This window comes from Channa argus, chromosome 3 (genome assembly GCF_033026475.1).
Source record: "Channa argus isolate prfri chromosome 3, Channa argus male v1.0, whole genome shotgun sequence".
Taxonomy (NCBI): domain Eukaryota; kingdom Metazoa; phylum Chordata; class Actinopteri; order Anabantiformes; family Channidae; genus Channa; species Channa argus.
In genome coordinates this window covers 21,937,394-21,951,312 of record NC_090199.1, presented here as the reverse complement: position 1 = coordinate 21,951,312, position 13,919 = coordinate 21,937,394, and the positions used below count along the sequence as shown (strand labels likewise).

Here is a 13,919-nt window from a genome sequence, read left to right as displayed (position 1 = left end):
CTTTAGTGAGTTTTTGCTCATTGTTTAGCTGTTCAGCCAAAGAATAAAGAGCTCCAAACCCAGAAGTAAACAAACAGCTGAAAAATATTTCTCTCAGGAGTTGTGGAGGAGTCACAGCTTTAAAAGCATGTAAATATTGCACTTAATTCACTAGGTGGTTAGGACAGGACTCAGTTTCACTGTTTTAAGTTACAATGTGATATAATTGTTCACAACGTTTTTCGGATGCCCTGACCTGTCCTGACAAATGGTTATTGCTGGTTTGAGTAACAGAAAGTGGCAACACTAAATCCAGACAGTAAACCTTTAGCACAGGTAAGAAAGTAAGTGGTGAAGTTGACATTACTCCAAAACCACTTCATTATTAACAGTTCAGCTGTCAAACTCTTTATTTGACTTTGTCAAGTGCAAAAGCATGAGAAGTGCTACAACTGCCAAATACAGATTTGAGATACAAGGAAAAGCACAGAAAAATATTTTGGACAAGTCTGTAATACTGTTTTAAAAACAATGCATTGTACAACACAAAGGCAGCTGGAAGATGCAAAGCTGGGCTTTGACACTATTGTAAAAAAAGAGCAGGGATATGAAGACCAGTGGAGGTGTTGACCGGTTACTGCTGTGGTTCCTAGATGGTAAAAATGTGAACAAATATTTGTATTGTTGGACTTGGCTGTAGTGATTCAGTTAGACTGGAAAATGTGAAACGTTGGGGTTTGTAACACCAGTGCTTGACCTATTAATACACCACTGCAGCACATGAACCTAACTGAAAAAGGGAAAAAAAATATAAACACCACAAATCACCAATATATACAGAAATGTACATGCAGAAAATGGTCTTTCATTCCTTTTTGTGAGCGCCTCAAGTTGTAAGATTCTATGCAATGTAATGGCCAGGACATAAATGAGATATAGTTCTAAGATCAAATAATTAAGGTTGTGTAATAGTGAGATCTGAGTGAAAGACATTTTGCCTCAGCCACAATTTGGTATACCTAACAGTACCTCTGAATCAGTCTGCTTTGGTATCATTACAAAACAGGACTGAAACAAAACCTTCCACTTCATGGCCTTGACTAGACATAAACTATCAATGTCAATGTCAAGGCCAAATTTAACTATACACTTTACTTATATTACTTAAAACACCCATTTTGCTCCCAGTTTTAATTTTCCTGGCCTTCGTTCCCTGTTTGGTCGAAAGAGTGGGTTCCCTGAGATCTGCCCGCTAGATACAGGAAGTTCATATGTGGATCAAAATAAGACAACACCACAAAGACAGACAAAAGTACAAGACACAACTGCAAACTATTGCTTCAATATCTTGATAAGACTAAGATGTTTCTAAAATGTTGATACAAAATCAAAACTTGACGCATGAGAGTTAAATATGGTGTTTGATATCAGCTCCATTAGAAAATAAAGTGCTAAGTACAAATCAAATAAACAAATGCATGAATGAGTTACTCTACATGGTAAAACAGGATGTATAGCGTGGAAGCTTTGGCAACGTTTATAGTTATAATAAAGTATGACTGAAGCTTTCTCAATTGGTTTGGACACCAAGCTTATTTTCTTACTCCACTCCTCATCTACAATCTACATAAAAACAAAAGTGCATTTAAATCACAACCATCACAACAATGCAATTTAAAAAAAAAAACATAGAGAAAGTAATCTGACTGGGCGTCATTATACATAGCTTCATGATGGGAGAACTTGTGTAAGTGTTCAGTACTTTTAAAGGTAAAGACAAACCTTTTTTTAATCTACAACCAAACTTCATTGACAATCATTTTACGCTTCTTCTTAACACTGGCTTTACTACATGTGGCTTTCCTTTTTCATCTCCCTATACTTGTCTAGTATTGAGAGGACAGTTATATCTGCACCCTGAAGAACTGGCTGCTGGGATCGCAACAACCTTTTGTCTATGTATGTGTGTGTTTCCTCTTGTTTCATGAACTGAAGTGTTTGACACATGACTATCAGACCATCTGTGCCTACAGTGTTATTTTTATGTGTGTACCTGCATGTGCGTATCCATCTGTGTGCGTGCCTGCATGCAAATTTGGCTTCAAAACCATAAAATATGACTGTTATCAGACAGGCCTCAAAGTACCCATGAAGACAAAAATATTAAAATATGTAGACAGACAATGTAACAGAGAAACTAACACATTTTTTCTGAATTGCAAAAAAAACTAGACGGACTGCATTGTCTGCTTTCAGTTTGGTATATCCTCTGGTGGGCACGCTCATGTGCTCCTGTCAGCAACCCCACGTGACCTCCAGGGTCTCACGGGATCAAGTTCAGTCAGGGGAAATGAAGAACAGGATTATATCTTGGTTTCAATGTTGGTCTTCACTTGGCTGTTAGCATCTGGTGACCTGCACCATTTTCTTTTGTTTGGACAGAAATGTATCACCTCTTAAAAACATGCAAAGTTTTCTTTTATTGTTCTCTGTTCATCTTTCCTTTCCCTAAACAACTTCTGGTTTTCTTGCTGTATATTGTTGTATAAGTTTTCCTTTCTCTGGGTTTAGAGAGGGATAGCTGGGGACAAAACCTGCTGTCCCTGTCCTCCTCTCATCCTCACCCAAAATTCATGTTTACAATTGTCATTTGAATCTTTCACTTCCGTTCCAAGAGTCCTTAGGATTTAGGGTGTCCAGGGCCATGCCTGTCTAAATTGGGATGCACCTTGTTTTTGAGGGGTGGAGGTTTGCGTTTTCGCTTGCGTGTGGGAATGGTGGTAGTGTGAGCAGGGTGGTTAAACAGGCTGGAGGAAGGGAGGGTCTCTCTCTCTGTGTGAGGGTCCCAGTCCCGGGCCATGAGTGTTGGAGCAGAAGACAAAGAAGGAGTAGGCGCACTGGGTGTTTTCGGTGGTGGAACATGGGTTAGGGGAGTGTTTCTTGATGAAGCAGGAAGCGAGGAAAACTCAGTGGCACATTTATCAGTGACTGGTGTGGGCAGAGGTGCACTGATTGAAGGACTAGCTGATGACCGAGGTGTGGGGCTATGTGGAGACGGCAGTCTGGGCTTCAAAAAGGGAACCGGTGTGGCAGGAGTCTTTCTTGTGGCAATGTTTCCACAGTCCTTTGGAAAGTCACTTTTCATCATCCTTTTCCCCTTCTTGCTCCCCTTATGTTTTTCTTTGCCAGTCTTTTGTTCTCTCCATCCAGCAGAATCCTTGTCTTTCCTTTTCTCCCTCTCTCCTTCCTCACTCCTACTTCCCTGACCACCGCCTCCTCTCTCTGTCCCTCTGCGCCTCCATTTTCTCTGGACTTGTTCCAGTCTACATTCAATGTGGTACAAATCCTCTGTTGCCATGGTGACGCGGTCAAGCTGTTGTAGCAGGGCGTCCAGGGTGGGGAGAACCCTCTTCAGGGAGGCTTCAGTCTCTGCTCTATCCCTCCAGCTGGTACCTCCAACCACCACCCCAGGGCTGAGCCCCAAACCTAGGCCCAATCCAAGCCCCAGGCTGATCCCAGGGGCTTCTGTCAGGCTGCAGGGGCTGGAGGAAGCTGGGCGCCATGAGATCTCAGATCCTGCATCAACACTGTCTGGGGTGGGTGGGGAGTCAGGCCCATCCAGTGGGGGCAAGCACAGGGACTTACAATCACTGGTGGAAGATGAGCGGGACGGTGGCAACTCCATGCCCTCGAAACGCACCTTGTGACGAAACTAAGAAGAGGAGGACAAACAAAAGAAAAAGTGTAAGGATGCATTTGTATCTTTCTATCCAGTGCAGGAGGAAACCCATGCAAGGAGGAGAAGAACATGCAAACTCCATAGACCATAGCTGGCAGGTGGATTTGAACCGGGGACCTTCTAGCTGTAAAGCAGCAGTGCTGACCACTTCATCACTGTGCTGACTGTTTGAATGATAGTCTAAGTGAATGGCTGTCTGTCTGTGTATGTCTCTCTGTGTTGGCCCTGAGACAGACTGGCTGGCGACCTGTCAAGGGTGGACCCGCCGCTCGCCCTATGGCAGCTGGGACAGGCTCCAGCCACCAGCAACCCGCAACAAGAACAGCCACTAATGGGCACAATCATATAAATCTTGTTTGAGCCTCTACAAATACCAATGTCTTTAAGATTGGGTAGAACTATTGTGTTTATCTTCAAGCTGTAAAGTAAACAGGAGATGTACCTCCTTAGCCCTGCTGAGTCCCATCCACATTTTGAGTCGCCTGAGGAATAACTCAACCATCTCGTAGTCCTGGAGATCCACAGCCGGACGGTACAGCTCTGCTCGTGCACGGCGATAGTTCCTCAGTAAGACTGAAGCAACCAACCATAGCAACACCAGCCGAAAAACAGCGAAGCTCGTGTGGAACGTCAGTGAGGAGACAGTGCCACATGGACCAGTAACGGTCCAGCTGGGACGCCAGGATAACAGGCCTCGGCCATCAGCACCCAACAAAGACAGACAAGCCGAGCTTACACTGCCATAGCCGTCCAATACAGAGTGGAAGAGCTGGGGAGAGGGGAAAAACTTTACTGATTACTAAGTAGGACAAAAAAATTAATCTTAACAAATTAAAAAAAAACAAACAAAAAAAAACTTCTAGGCTGCTAAATAAAAATGTGTCATCGTTTATAGACAGACCACAGGTATTCTCATCACTGAAGCTAAAGTTCACTTGCAGTTAGTGGAGAGAGGCAGAAAAGTGAGGCTGCTGTTATAATACCTATAAAAATGCTGTCTGTATTAAGTTTAGTGGAATTTCAGTCTGCTGTAAATAAAACAGACTGTAGGCAGGACAGGTGAACAAACATGGGAAGACAAATCATTAGGGTTGTAAAACTCTGTCCTCCCACATTGTGTACATTGAATATTATTGTACAAGTTTACATTATCTTTGATCTGCATGTGTGTGTGTGTTCTTCAGATGCAACAGATAACAGAAAAGGTCTCACCAGGTGTCCTGTGTGTGAGTAAGCCAGCACCAGAAGTACTAATGCCAGGGCGACTCCGAGCAGCTCCCAGACTGAGCGGCGCAGAGCTCTGCCAAACACGGCCCACTCTCTGAGAAACCGCAACTGGTGGGATGCCTGCACAAAAATATGCTTCTGAACTTCTGTGATCACAAAATACTGGTTACAATACATTTATTCAGAAGAATACATTTATTTTCAGTGTCTTACTCAAGGACATATAGAGACAAATCTATGGTTTCACAAAGGCAATGGTTTTTGGACAATAATGGAATAGAAGGGATGCGATAAATCAAGATACACAGATGAAACTTGTTTGGATCAATTCACCGTTGGCTTTGTCTTTCCACGACATTTGTTTATAAAAAGAATGAAAAAGAAATGCACACACTGACCCCAAATAAAAAACTGTACTTATATTATATTCTTATATTCTTATATATAAAATATTATTATATAATTGTATTGAAAATGGGCAGATTGGGTAATAATTTGACCATTCACACTACTAAATACAGCTAATGAGGTTTGGGCTTTGCTAGATTTGTGTAAGTGGTAAATTTATCAGTGATGGCCTCGGCTTTCTTACCTTGAGGACTAGTATGAACAAGAGTAATGCAGACATGACTGTGTACATTTGAGTCTGCCTCGCCAATGGGTAGAAGTCTGTGAATGCATCTCGTGGATGCTTCATGTACGACGTCCACTGCTGCTTGGCCATTGTGCAGCGGCTTAGGTGGAGCCCGCACACAGCCATTGCCAGAGTCAGTTTACAGATACCCATTAGTCTCCAGGCTGATAGCAGGTACCCGTGGCCCTCTCTGAGGAAGCCCAAGATCCCTCGCACCAGGAAATACATCACCAGGGCGAGGAGAATGATCTTGGAAACAAGAAATCACAACGTTTCTTAACACATGTCTGATCAAAACAATAATTTGTGTGTACCAGAGAGACTCCCAAGGGTTACCGTGAGAAGAAGCTGCAAGTCCAGGCCTGTGATTGGCCACAGAGTGATCACAAGAAGGTCAAGACTGGACTGGGAGTGGTCAGACACAGGGAACTCAAACAAGAAGGAAAAGACAGCCAGGAGGTTTGTGTTGATGTTGTAGAGCGAGAACTCCACAGACACAGCACGAGTCCTATAAACACACACACAAAGATGAAACACACACTTAATTGAACCATGATAGAATCAGAAGTCAAGTCCTGTTTTGGAACCAACTTCAATATTTTGTTTATGTTTCTTAACCTGGGTGTTTCCATCACAAAGCGTTTCATGTGAGTTAAGTTTTGTGCAAAAGACAAAGTTCAGTGTGCTCAAACAGACCGTCACCATCCATTTTTTACTGACGTTCAGTCAGTCCAATCTGAACATCTGTGACCCAACACCAAATGTGGTATTAACAGGATTAAAGGCTTGTTTATGCCAGTTACTATTGTCAGAACAATTGTTGAAAGCACGCCCACATTCTTAGTGCACACTGGATAGTTTTGTGTTTTATTTTATGTTTGATGTGCCATAACTTTTTATGAACAACTTTTTAATGACTGCAGGCTGTAGGGTAAATTGCACTGCAGGGACAATAAAACTCCTCTCTAGATTTATAAAGCCTTTGGTGCTCATGGTTCTGTTTTATTATAGGCCATTGTGAAATTATGTGCACATGAACATCGAACTGATTTCTACTCCTTCACATCTGGACTTCTGAACACCCTGGTCAATTACATGAGTGAGCCTATTTTAAATCATGTTTTCATTGATTTCAGTGCAGTGATGTGTTTTAAAATATCTAGTAGTGGATTAGGATAAAGTTAAGCTAGTTTCTTTGATTTAAAAGGTTTCTCTAATATTTTAGTTCTTTCATGTTTCTACAGTATGTCTACCTGTAGTCAAACCAGTGCAGCTGCTGCAGCTGCTGTAAGGAGGAGGAGGCCTCCTCCAAGCTTCTGTTCAACTGATGGATCAAATCTCCATTGTCAAATGTCCTTATCTGACCCAAACGCCAAACCCTAGAAAGATGAGTGGGAGGATGCATTAGATAAAAACCAGATATTAAACAGATTATTCATGTAACACAAAAGTCTAGCTGTTATAACCTAACTTTACACCCTTTGTCTTACCTGTTTACTTCACTACCACCAAAACCAGTAAAATTCTCCATGCTTACAGTTGGAGATGTAACCCAACCCTTTCGCCAAGTGCGACCTCCTGGCCTGGTACCACCTAAAACTGGGTAAAGAGTAAAATCAAATTGGGACTAAGTTGCACAAATTGAATAATTTCTCCTATAGAATTAGTTCAGAAATTAAGTGTTCATTTAATGCTAAGAGTAACATCTATGCTGTAGTAGTAGTGCAAACGTTGACACAAACGTTGATTTTCTTATTATGTACAGAAAGTACATAATAACAAAGTTTCTGTCAGACCAACTAAGCATCATATTATTTAATATTTAGCTCCAAACCAGTTCCCAACAAAGGTAAAGACCATATTTCAATCTCACCCTGTGTGTCACGGACTTGCCGCAGTCTAAGCCTGCCGAGCAACACACTTCCTGTGTCTCTCAAGAGGGTGGAGTCATCCAGTAGCCGTGGCAACAGGGAGTCATTCAACCATATCAGAACGTCATCTCTCCTAAAAGAAAAATCATGGGGCACTTTTGTCCTGGATGCAAGACGACTGAAAGACACTGTGAACGTAGAAAGAAACTGGGACCTGCTGATGGGCTGTGATGTTTAAAAGGTTAAAAAAATATTTCTTATGACCTCCCTCAGTGTCAAGTGTTTTTCTTAAAACATACAGTATCTGATATTCTGAAATGCCTAGAAGTACAAAGTCACCCTTAAATAGTTTGAAGTCCGCAACAGAAAAAAAAACATTACATTAGCAAACCAGCTCAGTATCTCCATATGATATTAATCGTTGTGTGTGTGTGTGTGTATACCTGTTGACGCTGTGATAGGTGGGTATGTGTAAGGCCTGCTGCAGCTGAGTGCGTAGTCTGAGACTGTGTGTGTCTTTGGCTGAGTCAGAGTAGTTGAGAAGTAAGACCACCAATAGGAAAAACATGTAAACCAGGAAGTTCTGAAAACAAGAACCAACAATTCTGTCGTCAAACAAGACACATAGCAATAAATGTCTACAACACGGTAAATAATCTCTTTAATACAATAAAAGCACCGTAGCTCCTTCTGATTCACCTTCAACATGGTGTGCAGCATGTTGACTTTGCGGGCCTGGTGTCGGGCCTGGGACAGAGCAAATCCCTGTGGTGGTCTCACCCTGGGAACCCGTTGGACCACTCTCTCCACACGCGGGAACTCCACCAATACATCCTGGTCTTCTGGACGCAGGCGACTCACAAACACTGTGTAGTAAAGGGCCTCACACAACACCTGTGGGACCGAGGGCGAGGGAGACACAGAGCTGTTAGGGTTAAATTCAGGTACCGAGTTCAAGAGGTCGTTGAATTTACTCAAGCCAAAGTAGATTTTGTGATGATCAGCTGAAATAGGAGCTCAAACTGGAAAATGTCATCTTACATACAAATGTTGGGTGTGTATGGAGTATCTGGATGTTCAGGAAAAATATCCCAGTTTTCACCCTCAAATCATTGTGTTTGCAAATTGTATTATTTATTTTAATGCTTAAAAGCTGTGTCTGTTGTCTTTGGCTACTTGAAAGTAGCACAACAAGCTGTACTATTACATTTACTATTACATACTTAATGTGATTTGTAATCATATTTTTGACCTTCAACCATTACTAAAACCAAACAAAAAGGTCAAAGATTCTGAAGAGCTCCAGAAAGCTGAGAATCATAATAATTCTCTGGGGTTCATCTCTAGAAGCAATACATTTTAATTCCACAAAGTAATTCAATTAATTGTTAATGTTAAAATATTTATTAGTGTAGCTTAAAGTAAAAAAAAAAGGGACATAAATAAGTATGTATGTCTACAGTCACTAAGGATACATGTGTGTGATTGTGTGTCCACCTTAAGTGGCTCCAACAGCAGGCAGGAGCACAGGAAGCTGGCAAAACAGGAGATGAGCCACATCATGGCCACCCTGGGATTGAACCCGTGGCCCGCCCAAATTGAAACTGCGTTTGCCAGAGCAATAGCTCCCCAGCTGCCCCACAGGGCAGCACGTCCACACCAGGGAGGGAATCGCCTGGGGCGGCACACATCTGTCACAACTAGAGAGAAGAGACCACAAGACAGGTGGCGAGGGAATAGAAAAATTTAAGTACTTAAAAATTTTAAATAACTTCACACAGTTCAATAAATTCTTACACAAAAGGAGTAAATTATCTTGGAACACCCATGTCACTGTCTTCCCATGTCATTGATAAAACCATGAGTAAAGCCCACATGGTAAAGGAAGAGCAGTTTACAGATAATTCATCTGTGAGGCAGATAACTTTTAGATATTCTCTGGAGTCCAATTGCGATATCTTTTGTATTAATTTATAAAATAAACATTATATGGAATAAAAGGGAAACAGATCTCTGTTCTAACCAGGATCTATTATCAAACTGATATAGAGAGAATTTGGATGTAAGTCACTATAAAAAGCAATTGATTTTATTCATACCCAGAGAAAATAGGTGTTTTCATATGGACCTTACCCTGGATGATGCGGAGAGCATCTTATATAGGTGAACCTTATAAATGCATTGTTTCTTTACAGCGACAGTTACGGACTGTGGCCCAAAGACAGTTGTGGGCATCTCAGATTTACCCCGAGGAATTGAAAGTGAATGTGGGACTAAAGATAACCCTACTTCAGAGCCTGAGATTTCACAACTATTTCACACCATTCGGAGCCGTAATAGTGATTGTGGGATATTGAAATGCACCCACTTTTCAATGAAAAATAGGTAAATAGGTCACTTTAAATGCATTGGCTGACTTGACAATGTAAACCCACAGTCAAATCCACTCTATTTTCCTCGTATCACATACTGGGCATTCTAACAAAATACAGGGTTTTATTCACTCTCCCTTATGTTCCCTGAGGTGTATGTTCTGGAACATTTGTCCCCCTAAAGGACTCATTTGCCTCCACAACCCCATTAGTGTTAATGCTGTGATATCGTTTTCATTTAAGCGTCCTTGTTGGGGCCTGCGGCTAGGATTATATTAAACATTGTATTTGTAAGTGCAGATTGTTTTTGAAGATGCAAAAGGCTAATACATGGTGGAGAAATTAATAAATCTGTGCGTTTTATTTGATTCCCACAGAATCCGCTCACTTCTTGCTGTCTGAACACCATCTCCTGGCTACTCCTAACCAGTAAGGACACCTCCAGAGGTCTACTGCATTTTTGTGGGGATGGGAGTAACTTCCATGGTTAACAATGTTGATAAACTGCTCTTGAACCAAAACTGCATCATTCTGAAAATTTTTGGCCTGTTAAAGTGATTTCCTACCCTGAGAGTTAATTTGGGCTCAGGGAAATGTGATACTTATCTTCTACACACACACAGACACACACAGACACACACACACACACCTGTATTGGAGGTAAAAGCAGTTTTTGGTGGATCCCTTCTGACAGATTCTAGAGGAGGAGGCTCATTGAGCTTCGTGAGGAGAATCACTTCAGTCTTGTCTCCAAAAATACTTGATCTGACACACAAAAAAATAGAAATACAATTAAACTCAGTGCACAAATGTTCTAAGCAATGCTGCTTCTTCTTTCATTTTGTTACATGAAATCAAACTTACAGGTCAGCCATCTCACTTTCATCTGCCTGAGGAAAGAAGTTCTGTCCATCTGTCAGGATGTGTTTGATCAGATCCTCATCTGTGATTGAAAAGCAGCTCAACGTCAGTTTAGACTTCATTTTTCCCATTTGACAGAAAAGCTAAACATTGGCCCATATTTAATCCTAACTGGCAAAAAATTCTCAGAATGACACATTTACGCATGGTCCTACTTGTAAGAGTAGGAGCCATTTCCAAGATTCTTAACTTAGGCAATCACTCCACCAAAATGAGTTTATTGTTCCTACTCCTTGCAGAAAGTCACACTAAGAGGCTTTATAAATAACTTTTATGTTGTGCACTGAGGTAGAAGTGTTTTTAGAAGTTAACTTTTAACTGTTAAATTTTAGCACAATTTCTTAGATTCTGAGACTCTTGGTAAATTTGGGCCTTGGGGTTGTTTTCAAAAAAATCTACCACAAACATGGCTGCACAGTCTACTGTGTAGAGTTTTCTGAACTCATTTTCATTGAGCATGAAATCAGCTTTGGGAATATTTGGTCTACCTCTATCTTTATGCCATTTTTCCCCTTTGCTTAAGAAAAATTTCAACCCTGGTAAAAGTCCTGCTATTCCTCCTCTTAGCAGTTTTCATCTGTAGGTTTAAGAGGCTTTGAAAATAACTTATTTTGTCTAGGATCTAGTCTTCAATAATAAAAATAATTCTTACAATGTGTCACTATGAGAAACTCTTTGGACTTAGGAAGCTTTGTGAATGTGGTCCCTGATCTGTGCAGCTGTATTGCATTCGATTACCTGAAGAGGTGAAATATTTGTTGCGTTGGTCAGATCCTTCCTCATCATCAGGGTTAAACGGGATTTCAACACCCAGGTGCCTGCTCCCCTGACCCCTCTTCAGCCTGGGAATACCTGCCCCATGCCCATCCCCTCCCACCACAGACACATCACTCAAAAGCTCCGGCCAATCCCTGTCCTCGGTCTCCTCTTCTGCCAAGGCCCAACTCTCCACACTGAAGTACACATTCAGAGATGGTTGACTTTTTAGAGTTATTACTGTATTTAGTTAACGGCTTTTAAGGAGAGAAGTCATTGCATGTGACAGAGTGGTGTAGTATCTCACCTTTTGGTTGATGGAGTTGGAAAATCCACATTGGATTCCTCTGAGTTGGACTGAGAAAGACAAAAGAGAGATGGTTATTCACTATGTGATGTGATCTCATGAGGGAAGAGCATTACACATTTTCTTGGCTGACTACAGTGTTTTGTTGTTTTCTTAAGCAATCACAAAAAATACACTAAAGCGTCTGGAAAAAAAAACCCATCAGGCCCGAATTAGACTTTACCTCGCCATTAAAAAACAGGAATGAACTTCCAGCTATAGAATTGTCCAGGATATCATCGATTTCCACTGACTCTTGGTCCACTTGTGGTGGCACCTGCTCCACAGACACACACTAATGTTCACACACACGCGCACACACACACACACACACACACAAACAAAACATTTATCTTCAATATTGTCTTAAGGGAAGCAGTGAAAACTTGATTGTGTTATTGTTAAAGCAAGGTTTGTGTTACCTTGCTGCGGCTCATTCTGAAGAGGGTGAAAACAAGCAAGTAGAGAGGGTAGACGATGAGACAGGTCACCACACCTGCTGCCACTGTCTCTCCATTTAATGAAGAAATCCTTGACACGGCCCGAAGGCTGCAGCACAGGAAGGCATTTAAAAGAAGAAACAAATTACCAGAAGTTCTAATGTGGAAATTTACATAGACAGAAAAAAATAAAATAAAAACCTTCCTGTACCTGAATCTCTTGTCCACCACAATGCTGTACCACAGTGTGTTGGCAAGTATGAAGAGCTGCAGTAACAAAGTGCAGCAGGTAGCTCTTTGAAGGCGGGTGAAGGGGCTGCGACGGGGTCTCTCCCACAGTGATAGCCACAGGTGACTCTCACACAGCGCCCTCTGCAGCTCACATCGCAGGAGGCGAGGCAGCTGACGAAGCACAGCTTCCTCTAAAGGACACAGGAAGAAACAGTGGAGTTAAAAAAAAAAGTGGCGTCAGCCATCGGTGGATGTTCTTTATATAGGACTTCAATGGAGTTTCTCACCTGAAGCCTCCACCTCAATCTCTACCTGGCCATCAGTTTTCTCATTGTCAACTGACAGCCACTCCTCAACCAGGAAGTAGTAGCTGCTTCCAGTCTGCAGATCTCTCACCAATACATACTGTAGCATCCATGCTGGAGACAGACCTGGGGGGGGGGGGTCAAGAGAAGATGGTTGAGTCTAACATGAGCCAGTTAAACTCTTTGTCATAACAGGCCTTTTGCATGCAAACCTTTGTTGTCATGCCAGATTCTTATTTTCCAGATGTTCCCGAGGCTGGTGTCTGTGGCAATGTGGAAGATATCAAGAGCATTGCGTGTGAAGGCTTCTCTGCTATCAAGATGGCGGTGTCCACTTCGACTCTCGCGCCCATACAAACTGATTCCAACATGGGCTGTGGTGCCTAAAAGAACAAAATCAGGCTTTATATATAACTGACTCCTTGTGTGTGTTTTATATTATATTTTTTGAAATAACATAACATTTGATAGTGTTACTGTGAGTATTTGCTGCTTTCTAGTGTCTTAAATTAATAATGGTAAAATAACCCACAGATCAACTGATGATGAATCAGAAGGCACATTTTGAAGTGGTTATACATACACTTAATTTGTATTCATTTTGTCTGTTTAATACAAATGTGGCAGCACATTGTAGAATTTTAAAACATCTACTATGATGTTAAATTTTGAGGTTTTTCAGCGAAACTATGCTACAAGCACTGCTGCTTTTAATCAAAGTTGTCCTGTAACCAGGCGAATGAAGTAATATTATACTTTAGATTACATTGTGCTGTAAATACACGGAAACATACAATACAATACAACAAATACACTATTTAACATCAGGAGAGTCTAGTAGTGACCCTAACTCACCTGCCCCATGACTCCAGCCAGTCTTGACCTGAATCTCATACTTAAAGAGTCCGTCTTGGCCACAGAGTGGAACCACAGCAGCCCGGCGTAGATCCAGCTGGTCCAGCTTGTGCAAAATGGCTGCTGCCACAACATAGCTGAGTAACCCCAACACACAAACCAACAGCACAACCAAGCTTGGTGCACCAGAACGTTCCTGCAGGAGCAGGGATATAGTTTAAGTGTGTGTATCTGGTGAATCTG

At 41.7% G+C, this 13,919-nt stretch overlaps 1 protein-coding gene across 2 annotated transcripts in view; it reads right to left on the bottom strand.

The window, feature by feature from the left end:
* Nucleotides 1-361: 361 nt before the first annotated feature.
* Nucleotides 362-13,919, bottom strand: part of pkd1a (polycystic kidney disease 1a) — a 53,856-nt gene continuing 40,298 nt past the window's right edge. Inside the window, exons 36-56 of one of the 2 annotated variants that reach the window (XM_067497944.1) lie at nucleotides 13,677-13,872; nucleotides 13,034-13,204; nucleotides 12,804-12,947; nucleotides 12,497-12,707; nucleotides 12,268-12,394; nucleotides 12,030-12,140; nucleotides 11,807-11,856; nucleotides 11,482-11,696; nucleotides 10,687-10,765; nucleotides 10,472-10,587; nucleotides 8,948-9,150; nucleotides 8,150-8,344; nucleotides 7,894-8,033; nucleotides 7,453-7,583; nucleotides 7,070-7,178; nucleotides 6,833-6,958; nucleotides 5,916-6,087; nucleotides 5,538-5,828; nucleotides 4,931-5,065; nucleotides 4,161-4,487; nucleotides 362-3,691 (exon numbers count right to left, since the gene is read on the bottom strand). In XM_067497944.1, coding sequence (XP_067354045.1) covers nucleotides 2,660-3,691; nucleotides 4,161-4,487; nucleotides 4,931-5,065; nucleotides 5,538-5,828; nucleotides 5,916-6,087; nucleotides 6,833-6,958; nucleotides 7,070-7,178; nucleotides 7,453-7,583; nucleotides 7,894-8,033; nucleotides 8,150-8,344; nucleotides 8,948-9,150; nucleotides 10,472-10,587; nucleotides 10,687-10,765; nucleotides 11,482-11,696; nucleotides 11,807-11,856; nucleotides 12,030-12,140; nucleotides 12,268-12,394; nucleotides 12,497-12,707; nucleotides 12,804-12,947; nucleotides 13,034-13,204; nucleotides 13,677-13,872 — 4,281 coding nt within the window. In that variant the 3' untranslated portion in view covers nucleotides 362-2,659. The remainder of the gene's footprint in view (nucleotides 3,692-4,160; nucleotides 4,488-4,930; nucleotides 5,066-5,537; nucleotides 5,829-5,915; nucleotides 6,088-6,832; nucleotides 6,959-7,069; nucleotides 7,179-7,452; nucleotides 7,584-7,893; nucleotides 8,034-8,149; nucleotides 8,345-8,947; nucleotides 9,151-10,471; nucleotides 10,588-10,686; nucleotides 10,766-11,481; nucleotides 11,697-11,806; nucleotides 11,857-12,029; nucleotides 12,141-12,267; nucleotides 12,395-12,496; nucleotides 12,708-12,803; nucleotides 12,948-13,033; nucleotides 13,205-13,676; nucleotides 13,873-13,919) is intronic. The other variant, XM_067497945.1, reaches the window with a different exon arrangement.